Raw genomic sequence first — 13,597 nt, forward strand, 5'->3', positions numbered from 1 at the left:
AGCCGGCTGCCAAGCATGGTCCTAGTGCCCTCCTGGCGCTGTTCTGCACATGCCCCGGCACTGCCATCCCCACCGGGACGTGGAGCCTGCGCACAGGAGCCACACAGCCCTGCTCACCCAGCCATCCCCAGGGACCCAGGCTCCTGGCCAGAGCCGAGCCAGACTCTTCCCAGGCTCCCACTGGCCTGCTGAGGGGTCAGAGCTAGAGCAGCAGCACCCGCTGGGTCTGGGCTGTGCCTGGCATCCGGCTCTGGAGCAGAGGTATGTTCTGCTGCACGGCACCTCAGGCCCCTGAGTCCGCAGTGCCCCACAGCCGGCCCTGCTGCTCTGGCCTCAGCGAGCCCAAGCCAGGCCGGCCCAGCTTGGCACTGCAGGCATGCTCAGGGCAAGGATCTCAGCAGCTGCAGCAGGGGGTGGGTGGGAGGAAACGAGGAGGCAAGTGGGGCAGCCATGGTTCGGGGGGGGGGGCAGTGGAGAGGGTCCAACCCGCTGGCTCAGGGGCTCCCCCAGGCTCAGGGCCGCTCACAATTCAGCTTTTTTCCGTCAGGCTGGGCGACAGGGCCTGGCTTGGGGGATTTTGCTCATTAGATGGCCCCAGGGCCTAGGTGAGCTCTGGAATTACAGCTCCAGCCCCAGACCGCCCCATGTGGTGCATGAGGGTCAGATTAACCCCAGCCAGGCAGCGGAGGGGGGCAGAGATGCTCAGACTCTACTCTCATTTGCCCAACATCACCAAGAAAGCCCCAGTCCTGACTGGGCTCCTTGGGCCGCGTGTCTGTAACACCTGGAGCGGGAGGCAGATGAGAGGGGGCTCAGCAGAGTGGAGACACGCCTGCATTTGGGGCAGCATCTGTCTCCATGGTGACAGTGTGACATCAAGGACGCCATTGGCCAGGTTTCCATAAAGGGACTCTGCAAGACATGAGTGGGGTGTGTGTGAGAGAGAAGGTAACTCCACAGGACTGGTGTGGGGCAGGGACTCACCCCCAGAGCTGTCGTACCCCTTTGCTCTGCAGCCAAAGCTGAGCAGAGCACCAGCTGCATGGTGATCAGTGGGCACAGGCCTGAAGGCCCTCGGGCCACGGACAACAAGATGAGACCTCCCAGGCCCACCAGGGTGCACCAGCACCTCAGAGCCTCAGCCTGACTTCTGTGTTCTCCAATCTCTCCCCTTCCCCCATCTACCCAGGGCCCCACCCCCACCTTGCTGGTCCATATGAGCTGCCCCACAGCAAATTCAGCCTCCTTTGTTCTTCCCATCACTTACCTCCTGAAGCAACATCACACTTGGAACACCACTGGTGTGGTGTGGTGTGGTGTGGTCCGGTCCGGTCCGGTCCGGTCCGGTCCCACCTACTCCCAAGCAACAGCCCCCAGGATACCACTAGTACAGCTCTATGCTGAAAAGCCTTGGGTCCTGAGACCAAAGCTGGGACCACTGGCTTCTTGCTGAGGGTGCCTGCATTCTCCACCAAATCAGCCCCCTGGCTGCTCACTCTGGACACCCACTAAGAGCCCTCTGGCCCTGGAGCAAAATTTACCCAGCTCCAGAGGGTGCAAGGGAGGGACATTCAGCTGGGGCAGTGTTGGTCATCTGGCCATGCCACTCTGATGTGTATGCAAATCACATCAGCCCTCAACTTTCCCCTAACACCCATAGGGGGAGGCAGAGAACACCATATGCAAATAAGCCGTCAGCCTCTAGCAGCACAGCCTTAATTCTCCTGCTTCACCTCTAGAGGGCACCAATGAGCCGCTGTCCTGGCAGGCTGGCCAGTGCTGGTCCGTGCACAGCACAGACTCGTGTGTGAACTCACCATACAGGTGTATTGGTGTGCAATGTACACGGCATAGCCATGTGCAACCCTGCGTGATACTCACTTCATGTGCAACACACCAGGGCTTGAGCCTGGCCCCAAACATGTGGTGTGAGAGACTTGGCCAGGTCCCAGAACGGCCTGTACACAGTGGGAGACTCTGTTCCACCCAGCCTGCTGGTTGTGAGCCAGTTCACAGTGTGACCCAGGCACCCCATGCTGGCAACGGACGGGGGTTCTGCAGCTACGCGTCTAGATGCAGGCATTGCTGTCACGGACTCCTCGGGTGATGCTCTGGAACTGCTCCCCACCAAGCCAGTCAGGACTTTGGGGAGCCTTCTCTCCCTTGGCGCAGACTTGTTCAGGGCAAGAAGCTCACACGGCTTCACCTCTTGGGTCTCTCCTTGGAGCATTCAGCATCCTCTGCCCCTCCGTGCGCTTCCCACAGCGAGTCCACCCCAGCGGGGTCCTGGGGAAGCCACCGGGTTCTGCACCCCCACTTTGCAGTCAGACGTGACTCTCAGCCAGCTAGTAAAACAGAGGTTTATTCGATGACAGGAACAGGGTCTAAAACAGAGCTTGTAGGTACAGAGAATGGGACTCCTCAGCCGGGTCCATTCTGGGGCCCAGTGAGCCAGACCCCCCACGGCTGCCCTCACTTCCCGTCCCCAGCCAGCTCCCAAATGAAAAACCCCCTCCAGCCCCTCCTCTCTGCTCAGCTCCTTTCCCGGGCCAGGAGGTCACCTGATCTCTTTGTCTCCCACACCTTTAGCATCCCCTTGCAGGGGGGAGGGCCTGACCATTAGTTGCCAGGAGACAGAGGGTCGGCCAGAGATGAGGCCCCGCCACAGTATTCAGAGGAAACATTAAGAATAGTCCCACTTTGTCACAGTTGCCTAGACAGGCCTGCTTCCCCTCTGTGCTGCAGCGTCACCACAGAGCACCAAGGGGCCATGTGGGGCCTCAGCTGAAAGCCAACAGCTTGCTGGCTGTCTGGTTAGTGCAGGCTGGATATGTGGGAAATACTGAACCTGTCACTTGTAGACTATTGTGGCCAAAGCTGCGGGGGGTGACACTGGTGCCTGGGGTGGCTCTCAGAGCTCCCCAGCAAAAAACCTAGAGCTGGCCCTGACGACTGCCCCAGCCCAGCCACGTGGGGCCAGTCAGACTCTAGACCAGAGAACTTTGCTCTGCTCCAAGGACTCACTCCGGGAGCCTAAGGGCTGGGGTGCAGATTGGCAGCCAGCAGAAGGAAGGAGTGGGGCTTGCAGAGCCCGGAGCAAAGTGGCAAGTTTCCCCTGGTGGCTCCCTCGCACTGGGAGCAGGTGACAGCGATTCACCCTGTGCCCCTTGGGTAACCCTGAACATATCACCCGCAGCCAGGGTGAGGTGTCTGCAGACGGGTCGGGGTCTCTGACCTGCTAGAACGTTGAAACACTCCAGGCCAATTTCCAGTGCAGTGTTGGTGGGGCGGAGATGCATGCAGCCAGGATCCTGGACCTGCACCAGGGCAGGCCACTGCAAGGAGACAGGGAGCATGAAAGGGCAGGCGGGAAGGAGTAAATCTGGGGGGCAGAGGGCACTAGGAGACCTTAGAGGAGCATGACAGACGGGAGGACGGGAGAGGGCTCGCGTCGAGGTGGTGTTGGGAGGGCGACACGCTGCTGATGTTGGGCAGAGCCCCTCTGAGCTGGGGCTGGATGCCCAGTGGAGCTGAACTGTGACCCTGAAATGATCGGGCAGAGACTGGTGGGGGAACAACCCTCAACAGACAATGAGAAAATAAACCCTGGTGATTTGGGGTGAATCTCTTGATTTTTAGGCCAATTGTGGGAGCTTCTGGAGTCTCTCCTGAGCCAGGGATACTTAGAGTGCCCATGCTGCAGCCCCCATCATGGCCCCCCACCCCTGCCCCATCTCTAGGCCATCCCCATCCACCTCCACACCGCAACATGCCACCTTTATCTGTAGTGCAGCCCCCAGCCCCACACCGACACTCCCTGCACTCTGCTTCCCCCCACCGCTGGGGCACCACAGTGCCGGAGAGGAGACGCCTGGAAGCCCCAGCCCCAGGACACAGGAGACACTCTCCCAGCCCTCACCCTACGCAAGCAGGGCCTTTCCTGGTGCCCGCCCCCGGCCAGCTCTGGGTGGATGGATGGACAGACAGAGCAGCACCACACGCCGTGTTTCTCCAGGATTCTCTTTATTAAAAATGTACAAGGTACAAAAATGACAGCAGGAGAGAGAGCGAGGGCCACGCCCAGCACTCCCTGCACCCACTGAGGCTGATGGCACCCACCAGGCCCCCAGTGCGCAGGCACCAGCTCCTGAGCAAACCCAGACAGACAGACACGGACTTAATCAACTTTGGAAAAAGACAAAGTCGCTTATAAATCTCTGAGCAGTTTGCACCAGGCAAACCAATTCGCACAGCACACGCAGGCATGGGGCCGCCACCCGCAGAGACCCGAGCCAGGGACGAGAGCCTTTAGCTAAAGCATCCTGTTCCCCCTACTTCCTCAGGATGCAGCTGGCGCTGAGGGACCAGGATATTACAGCTCCCAGAGGCTGTCACCTCTAGGCTGCTCAGAGTCTCTGGAAAGCAGGGCCCATCCCTCCCTGGACCCGTCTGGGGCTGGAAGGCAGGCCCTGGGCAGAGATTCCACGTGCCACCTCCTTCACCTCCCCTGCCGGACTCAGGCTGCCACACGGAACAAAACAACAAAAAACAAGAGTCTGCAGGAAAGAACGAGCGGCTGGCGAGGAGACGCGCCGGCCAGCTCTGGTGCGGGGATGAACGAGCGGCTGGCGGGGAGAGGCGCCGGCCGGCTCTGGTGCGGGGATGAACGAGCGGCTGGCGGGGAGAGGCGCCGGCTGGCTCTGGTGCGGGGATGAACGAGCGGCTGGTGGGGAGAGGTGCCGGCCGGCTCTGGTGCGGGGATGAACGAGCGGCTGGCGGGGAGAGGCGCTGGCCGGCTCTGGTGCAGGTGAAGTCGCCTGGGCCCTACTGCTCTGGGCAGTTCAGGATGTCATATTTCACGTAGCCCACCCGCTCCACCTGGTAGCGCGGAGTCATTCGCCAGTAGAAACGGTCCTGGCAGAAGTGGTACTTTCCTGGGCCAGGGAAGAATGCAGAGGGAAGGGGTTAGCATGAAGGAGGGACTGTGGGACTTGCCTGCTCCCAGGCTCCAGGAAAGCCCTGCACAGCCCCGGCTGTGTGCTCTGCCAGCTCAGGACAGTGCCCCAGAGAGCGTGTGCGGCCCAGGCCCAGCACCTTCCTGGAGCCAGCCAAAGGGCTCCGAAGCCACAGGCTCTAGTGTCTCTGAATGGCAGCAACAAGGAGCCACCAGGCCAGGTCTCAGCAAACCATCACCCAGCCACGGGCCCCAGAAACCAGCACCTCTTGCCCCCACATTTCACTCCAGAGAAGTGGCCCAGGATAACACAGCCAAGGGCAAGAGCAGAGTGCTGACTGGTGAGCGCAGCAGCTCTCAGGCAGAGAAGGGGGCACTGTCTCCCCAGGACTCCCCTGCCCTGGGCTCGTGGCATCAGCCGATCCTTCCAGAGCCAGGGAAGGGTCAGACTGGGGGGTGGAGGTGGGGACGGGCTGGCTTTAGAGCTGCAGGATCGGTCTGTGCCCAGGTACAGGGCCTGGCAGACTAAGGGCAGTGCCAAGGTGCCATGGAGAAGTCCCTCTCCCAGCACTCAGGTCCATCTCAGCCCAGAGAGAGGCCCCGTGTCCCAGAGCCCAGAACCCTTCTCACCTTGGTAGAGGAAGACATCGTGGGCATTGAGGGGCACGCCAGCAAAGGTGTCATCCGTGAGACGTGGGTAGCCCTTGTCCACCTTCTGGACTTTCATGTCCAGCCTGTGGGGAGAAGAAGAGCGCTGCCTCAGGCACCCACAGGCCCAGACGTGGGGCCCTGCTCACGTGTGCCTCTGTCATGGGGGCAGGAAACGAGCTAATTCCCTGAACCCGATTGCTGTCCACGTCTCCATCGGCCCAGCACTGACCTCACCCATGCCCAGCCCCCGGCCCTGCACTGACCTCACCCATGCCCAGCCCCTGTCCCCGTCGGCACAGCACTGACCTCACCCATGCCTAGCCCCCGTCCGCATCAGCCAGCACTGACGTCACCCATCCCCTCCCCCATCCCCATCGGCCCAGCATCCACCCTGCCCCAGTCACCACCCCGGTCCCCATCGGCCCAGCACGGCCTCGTGCTCCGGAGCGCGCACTCACCTCCAGTACTTCTCCCCACTGAAGAGCAGCACTTTGCCGCGCCCCCTCTGCAGGGCCCCCGAGATCCGCTCTGCCTCCTTGCCAATGCCCAGCTTCTCGATCCCGCGGGGGCCCACAACGCTGCTGCCTGTGTACACCCAGAAACGCCGACCTGCCGCAGAGACACGGTGCTAACAAGACAGTCCCAGCCACGGGAGAACATGCACCCACTCAGCCCACGGCAGGATGCCCACCCACGCACGGGCACTGCAGTCCAGTGAGCCCCCCAGAGGGAGCAGAGTGGCAGGGCATGGAGCTGCAGCCCAGGCTGGGGAAGGACCAGTCCCTCAGTCGGTCACTACGAGAATGACCACTGGGCCCCTCCCCCGCTCCAGGGTGCCCAGGGGTCTAGTGACCAGCTTGGCCCCGTCCCAAGCCGTTTGGTGGCCCCCCGAGAGAGGCACTGGGGCTGACGCTGGCACTGACTGACCCCCCCATGCAGCCCTCAGGCTTGCGGCAGACAGGGTGAGTGTGGGGAAGCTGGGGCAAGAATTCAGCATCGGTGCAGCAAGGGCCAGGCCAGGCCTCCAGTGAGGGATGCCCAGGGCACCAGGCAGTGGGTCTGTATGGGGCTGGGAGGTCCTGGCAAGCTGGGCAGGTCCCAATCCTCACCCGAGAAGAAGAAGAGCTTCTTGGTGAGCACATCCTGGAAGGCGGCATTGATGAGGGACGGGAGGGCTGGCCACGTGGCCGAGATCCGGAATGGGCCCTGAATTGTCCCCTTCCGGGACCCAGAGCTTTTCCAGTAATTCCTGAAGGTGCAAGATCCCAGTGTCATGCCAGCAGCATGGAGGTGAACCCCAGTGCCCCTCCACCCCGCAGAGCCCGCTGCCAAGCTCAGCTCTGCTGCAGCAGGCTTGGGGGTCACACTCTAGGGGCAAGGGGGCCCCACTGGCTCCCTTCGTCAGCAAAGGGCTGGGAGCGGCTCAGCTGGGAGCAGGGGCGACTCCAGAATTAAATGCCCACATAGATACCAAGGTCTGGGCTCCCCTCATCCCTGTGCCCCTCACCCCCACTACCCTGCCGGGCTTGCAGCAGCACCCACCACAGGGCTCGCTCACCCACTCTTGAAGAAATGCAGCTCCCCGTTGATCTCGGTGATGGCGTCGAAGGAATTCACTTTGCAGGCATCACTGCTGGGGTCCACAGGGCTGGGCTCAGTTGGCACGGGATAGTCGTCCCCCGTGGCCAAGTCAGGCTCTGCTGGGGTTGTGGTGTCCTTGGCTTGTGTGCTTGTCTGGTCAGGGATGTCTGGCACCTGGGCTGTTGGTACAGGACCAGAGCCCCGGCCTGGGAGACAGGAAGGAACGTGAGGCCAAAGCCACAGGAGTGGGGCCCATCTGCTGCGGGGCAGGTGATACAGGGGGGCAGACCGGCACAGCTGGGACAGGCCCCACGCAGACTGTAAGCCAGAGGCCCCAGCTCCTGGTGCCACCAGGTGGGTCACGCTGCCAGCACTTTGGGCTTGGAACAAGCCTGTCTGGAGCAGTGGGGAGCTTGACGAGCTCCCATTGTGCGCCCTGGCACCCAATTCCTGCAGCGGGTGCCACCCTTGACAGGGAGGGGCAGGGGGAGATCTCAGAGACCCAGGCACAGCTCCCGAGCATGGGCTGCAGCCCGTCATGCATCCACACTCCCCTCTCGCCCGACAGGGAGGCATCCCTGCTACGTTGGCATGCAGCAGTCAGGGTTGCCATAGAAACTGGCATCTCCATGAATACTGATGGAAACACTGAGCCACTGACATGTGCAATTTGGGGCCATTTCTCTTTCCAGCATCCATGCCGTGACCCTGCCCTGCCGCCCACCCCTGCCCACAGCCCTGTCCTGCCGCCCACCCCTGCCCTGCTGCCCACCCTGCCCATGGCCCTGCCCATGGCCCTGCCCTGCCACCCACCCCTGTTCTGCCACCCACCCCTGCCCACAGCCCTGCCCTGCCACCCACCCCTGCTCTGCCACCCACCCCTGCCGTGACCCTGCCCTGCCGCCCACCCCTGCCCACGGCCCTGTCCTGCCACCCACCCCTGTTCTGCCGCCCACCCCTGCCCTGCTGCCCACCCTGCCCATGGCCCTGCCCTGCCACCCACCCCTGTTCTGCCACCCACCCCTGCCCACAGCCCTGCCCTGTCCTGCTGCCCACCCTGCCCATGGCCCTGCCCTGCCACCCACCCCTGCTCTGCCACCCACCCCTGCCCACAGCCCTGCCCTGTCCTGCTGCCCACCCCTGCCTGCAGCCCTGCCCTGCCACTCACCCCTGCCCGTGGCCTTGTCCTGCCGCGCACCCCTGCCCATGGCCCTGCCCTGCCACCCACCCCTGTTCTGCCACCCACCCCTGCCGTGGCCCTGCCCTGCTGCCCACCCCTGCCCACAGCCCTGCCCTGTCCTGCTGCCCACCCTGCCCATGGCCCTGCCCTGCAACCCACCCCTGCTCTGCCACCCACCCCTGCCGTGGCCCTGCCCTGCTGCCCACCCCTGCCTGCAGCCCTGCCCTGCCCTGCTGCCCACCCTGCCCATGGCCCTGCCCTGCTGCCCACCCCTGCCCACAGCCCTGCCCTGCTGCCCACCCTGCCCATGGCCCTGCCCTGCCACCCACCCCTGCTCTGCCACCCACCCCTGCCGTGGCCCTGCCCTGCTGCCCACCCCTGCCTGCAGCCCTGCCCTGCCCTGCTGCCCACCCTGCCCATGGCCCTGCCCTGCTGCCCACCCCTGCCCACAGCCCTGCCCTGCTGCCCCCCCTGCCCATGGCCCTGCCCTGCCACTCACCCCTGCCTGTGGCCTTGTCCTGCCACCCACCCCTGCCCTGCTGCCCACTCTGGCCATGGTCCTGCTCTGCCACCCACCCCTGCCCATGCCCGGGCTCAGGGCACCTGCTCACCATAGAGGAATTGGATGCCACTGACATCGTCTGGGTGTAGGTGGAAGTCCTTGATGTAGCTGTACATGGGGTACATCAAGGCGTCGCGGACACTCGAGTGGTCCAGGCCCAGAGAATGGCCGAACTCATGGGCAGCAACCAGGAAGAGGCTGTAACCTGAAAGCCCAGAACAGCTGTCAGGGTCCAGACAGATCCACCCAGTTCTGGTGGTCTGACGCCCACCTCCCCAGCCACCATCCGGACCCCACTGACCCCGGGGGTCTGACACCTGGCCCAGCCTTCCCCCACTGGTCCTGGAGGTCTGATGCCCCCACACCAGCCAGCCCTGCCTAGCCCTGGGGGTCCACTGCCACCCACCCTTCCAACCCTGCCTGGCCCCGGGGTCAGATGCTCACAGCCAGCCCCACCCAACCCTGAGGGTCTGATGCCCCTCCACCAGCCAGCCCCACATTGCAGGCCAGAGAGCCCTGACCTGCCGCCTGCTGCAAACACATGCCCCAGGGGGCTGGGCTGAGGCCAGGGTCTGTGACTGCTTCCCAGAAAGGGCCCAGCACGGGGCAGAGCTGAGTGGCCAGGGGCCCAGGGAGCGGCCGTACCTTGGTCGGGACAGAAACCCCACTTGTGGTCGGTGTCGTAGTTACTGGTGGTGGCACACCAGAGCTTCCCATCCTGCCGCCCCTCGCTGGTGCACGCGCTGTAGGTCTGGCCCAGGAAGGTGAACGGGAACACACATGGGTCGCCCTGGGAGTTCCCGCCAATCACAGCTGTGTCTGCAGCACAAAACCAGCCGAGTGAGCAAGACTCCAGTGCCCTGGTGGAGGGCAGCACCCCTAGGCTGCCTGGGCCCCTCTGAACAAGGAGTCAGCCTCTGGGGCAGCTGCCACTGCAAACAGACTCACTGGGGGCCCCAGAGGGCAGGGGGCATAGAGTATGGGGAGGGCAGTAAGGGCCTGGCTTCTGAGGAGTCTGATGCTAGCCCAGCTCACGCTCCTGCGCCAGGGAAAGAACCCGCATGCCCAAACGGTCCTGGGCAAAGAGCAGAGGCCAATGCCAGCAAGTGCCAAGGTGCATATGTGAGGAAGCAGGAATGTTCTGGCTGTGTTATGTGAATGCTGAGTGGAGAGTGTTGAGCTGGGAAGGTGGCAGGGGAGTTGTGCTGGGATGGCCTGCTTGGGGAAGGGAGCATACCTGAGCATGAAACCTGAGAACCCAGGAGGGAGGTTGGAGGCCAGGTAACACCTCTGCCCGGGAAACTGGACAAAGGCTGGTGGAGGAGCTGTAGGGAGGCTGAGTGAGAGGCTGAAGGGTTTTTCAGTTTGGAGCTGGCTGGGAAATGGAGAGGGGGTGCCCCGACGGGGTGTAGGCTCCCCGACGGGGCTGTGGCCTCCCTGGCCACCCAGATGGACCTAACTAAAGGGGGTCCTGTTGTCTGTACCTGCAAGACCTGTCTTGGACTGTGTTCCTGTCGTCTAAATAAACCTTCTGTTTCACTGGCTGGCTGAGAGTCATGGTGAACCGCAGGAAGCCGGGGGTGCTGGGCCTGGTCTCCCCCCGCCCTCCGTGACAGCATACACCAAGTATGAGTGAGCTGAGGGCTCCCAAATCCAGCCTCCTCTCAGGATTTCTCTGCAGTTGGCCAGGGCTGCGAGCAGCCAGGGCGGAGGATGCCGGGGATTGGTTTCCAAGGAGCCAGCTGGGGCTGCACGGGCCGCTGGGCCATGCACTGGCAGCAGGGCAGGAGTGACAGCCCAAAGCAGGGCCCAGCTAAGCAAGAGAGGCAGCCAGGTTACAGGGCTGGTAGAGGCCCCTGGTGCAGATGGGGAAAGCGTCCAGCTGCAGCCCTCCAATGGTACCCAAGGGAAGAGACCCCTGCAGAGCGCAGCAGGGCCGTGGGCAGTGCTGTGCCACAGGGGGCCTCCCCCCCAGTTGACAGTCCTGCCCTGTGCCCCCAGGAGCCCAGTACCTCTGTTGGGGCAGAACCCGTATTTCTTGTCCTGGTCGAAGCTGGCGGTGGTGGCGCACCAGCGGTAGCCGTCAGAGCGCCCGTCTGTGGTGCAGGCATCGTAGGACTTCCCCTCGAAGATGAAGGGGAAGACACACTTGGCACCGTCGCTGTTGCCATCGTAGGTGTAGAGAACTACCCAAGAGATACAGAAAGTGCTGGAACGTCTCCACCAAGCAGGGGCCTCTGGACTCACAGCAACCCCCCCCAGTGCCAGGGAACCTGCTCCCCCCCGATATCCTCCCTGCCCAGGGCCCCACCCCAGGGCTACCCCAAGGTGCTGGTACTCACGCTCGCTCGGGCAGAAGCCGTACACCTTGTCCGTGTCGTAGTTGGGTGTGGTGGCGCACCAGAGCAGCCCGTCGGAGCGTCCCTCCGAGATGCAGGTGGAGTAGGACTGTCCCTCAAAGGTGAAGGGGAAGTGGCAGGCAGCCCCGTTGGCGTTCCCGTAGCTGGTTTTTACCACTGGTGGGGAGAGAGGAGGGGTGTGGTTCAGGGGCTGCTGCTAGCACCAGCAGCAGGGTGGGTTCCCCAGCCAGGCAGCGACCCTGGAGTCAAGCCTCACCTATCCCTGTTCCCAGCGTCCAGAATTCGTCGTCGTCAAAGTGGGCATCTCCCTGTACCCCTTTGCCAGGGGGGAAAGCGTGGGCCAGAAGTCCGTCCTTCCCATCAAATGGATACCCGTCACCGTGCTCTGGAGAGAGAACCCCACAGTCAGCCACCCGTCTGCCCAGAGAGAGCAGGGGGGAGAAGGGAGATGGCCAGAGCCTCCCGTACAGACCCCATACGTACCAGCCCACGCACCCAGCAAGATGAGGTGTAAATGAGCAAGTATAACCCAGGAAACCTCCCCCCGTGCCTGCCCTTTGGCCCCCTCATGAGCCCTGCCGCAGGCACCCCACCCACCTGCCCTGAGAGAGGGGCTCACCCTGGGTGCCAAACTGGATCATGATGTCGGCCTCGCCGCTCTGCAGCCGGGTGAAGGTAAGCGGGGTCACGTCACTCCACACCTTGAAGGCTCGTGCAAAGGCATCCTCTATCACAGAGGCGTCCAGGTCTGGGGAGTAGTTTAGTACCCTGCCGGGATGGGGGTGGGAAGGGATGAAGCAGCACAGGGTCAGATCCGCAGGGCTCGGGTGCCCCAGAGTAACCCCACAGCCGCAACTAGCCACGCAGTGGGACGCGCAGGGGATGGGCTGCAATCCAAGGTCTCAGGTGTTCCAGCCCGATATGGCAGCCAGCAGAGCCCAGCTGTGCCATGGCACAGAGCAGCAGCACCCCTCCGGCGTGGGCCTCCCTAGGCCAGGTGACTGCTGGGGACCTCAGCCCAGGCAGGCTGGAGGACATGGACATTACAGCTTAGTCAGAGCTGGGCTCCAGGCAGGACTGCAGCTGTAAAATCAGCCTGCATGGTCTGGGGCCAAGGCTCTCCCTCCCTGCCCCCAGGTGCAGTCTCCTGTCTGTGGGGCATCGCTAGTATTTTGAACTCCAGGAGTGGCCTGGAGGGATGGGGGGGGGGCTCACCGGTAAGTGAGGTCACTGTGATCCCACTTGAGGTCTCCTTCGAAGGTGAGGAATCTGCCCACATCGGGGACACCGCAGCGAGGTGCCCGCATGGTAGCCAACGTGCTGGCATCCAGCTCCCCCGTCTCCTCCAGGCCCAGCTGCTTCTGCATCCTCCTGAGCGCCTTGCCCATGGACACCTGCCTGCTGCGGGTCTGCCCCTCGGACTCCGTGTAGCCGAAGCGCAGCAGGTAGCTCTAAGAAAGGAGAGACAGTCAGAGGGGCGGGCAGCACCAGGCAGGACTGGCAGTGCCTGCTGCCAGGACAGGACCCGCTGGGCCCCCCAGAGGGAAAGCGACCCATCCCCCTCGTTCCCAAGGAGACTCCCAACTTTCCCCAGCCCTGCTTCCCTGCTCCAGGACACCCCCCTTCCTCTCATGACAGCAGGCTGACAGCGCAGCCCTCCAACCTGCTCTCCTCCATCCCTCCTTTGTCATGGATCAGGCGAGACAGACCAGGCCCTCGAGAGCGGTCACTGGGCTCATCTCGGCAGGGGACCCACCAGCCCACTGTCCTAACAGCCGACCCGCTGCATGGGCACCAGGGACCCCTGGGTCCCAGCCCTCAAAGGCGAGCCAAGTACTCACTTCTGCAAGCTGCAGATCCGTCAGATTACTGACCAGCTCCCCCGGGAAAGTGATCACAGCCTGGGGCCTGGAGTGGAGTGGTGCAGCCCAGCAGCTCAGGGCCAGGAGCCCCATGGCTAGCAGGGCTAGGAGAGCGAGCCCCATGGCAAGGCAGTGGGCTGAAGTCCCTGTGCTGGCTGGCTGGCTCTGGGTACCCGGCTGCCCTGCGGCTCTGTGCAGTGCAGAGCTGCCAGCTTCTATTTATGCTGTGGAGAGGGGGTGAGTCACTCAGCCCCTCTCCCAGCTGAGGTGACTCAAGCCCTTGGGGCTTTGCTCAGCCCTTTAACTATTTCAACACCTTGTTTACCAAAACACAGGGCCCAGAGGAAGCAGGACATCCTGTGAGGCAAGAGCAGGGAGAGGGGTTGGACAGGCCTCATGCCCAGCTGGCAAGCAGACACCAGCCCCAACAGAGGGGCCTCCTCCCCA

General features: G+C 63.2%; 1 protein-coding gene across 1 annotated transcript; it reads right to left on the minus strand.

The window, feature by feature from the left end:
* Positions 1–4,003: 4,003 nt before the first annotated feature.
* MMP9 (matrix metallopeptidase 9) lies at positions 4,004–13,359 on the minus strand. Its single transcript, XM_030533419.1, has 13 exons — positions 13,130–13,359; positions 12,504–12,739; positions 11,908–12,056; positions 11,545–11,673; positions 11,271–11,444; positions 10,941–11,114; positions 9,574–9,747; positions 8,978–9,133; positions 7,164–7,392; positions 6,715–6,854; positions 6,064–6,214; positions 5,585–5,688; positions 4,004–4,934 (listed from the first exon to the last, which is right to left on the minus strand). Exons 1-13 carry the CDS (start codon positions 13,271–13,273, stop codon positions 4,825–4,827), a joined length of 2,070 nt encoding a protein of 689 aa, XP_030389279.1. The 5' UTR covers positions 13,274–13,359; the 3' UTR covers positions 4,004–4,824.
* Positions 13,360–13,597: the final 238 nt, after the last annotated feature.

The sequence above is a fragment of the Gopherus evgoodei genome, chromosome 14 (genome assembly GCF_007399415.2).
Source record: "Gopherus evgoodei ecotype Sinaloan lineage chromosome 14, rGopEvg1_v1.p, whole genome shotgun sequence".
Lineage (NCBI taxonomy): Eukaryota > Metazoa > Chordata > Testudines > Testudinidae > Gopherus > Gopherus evgoodei.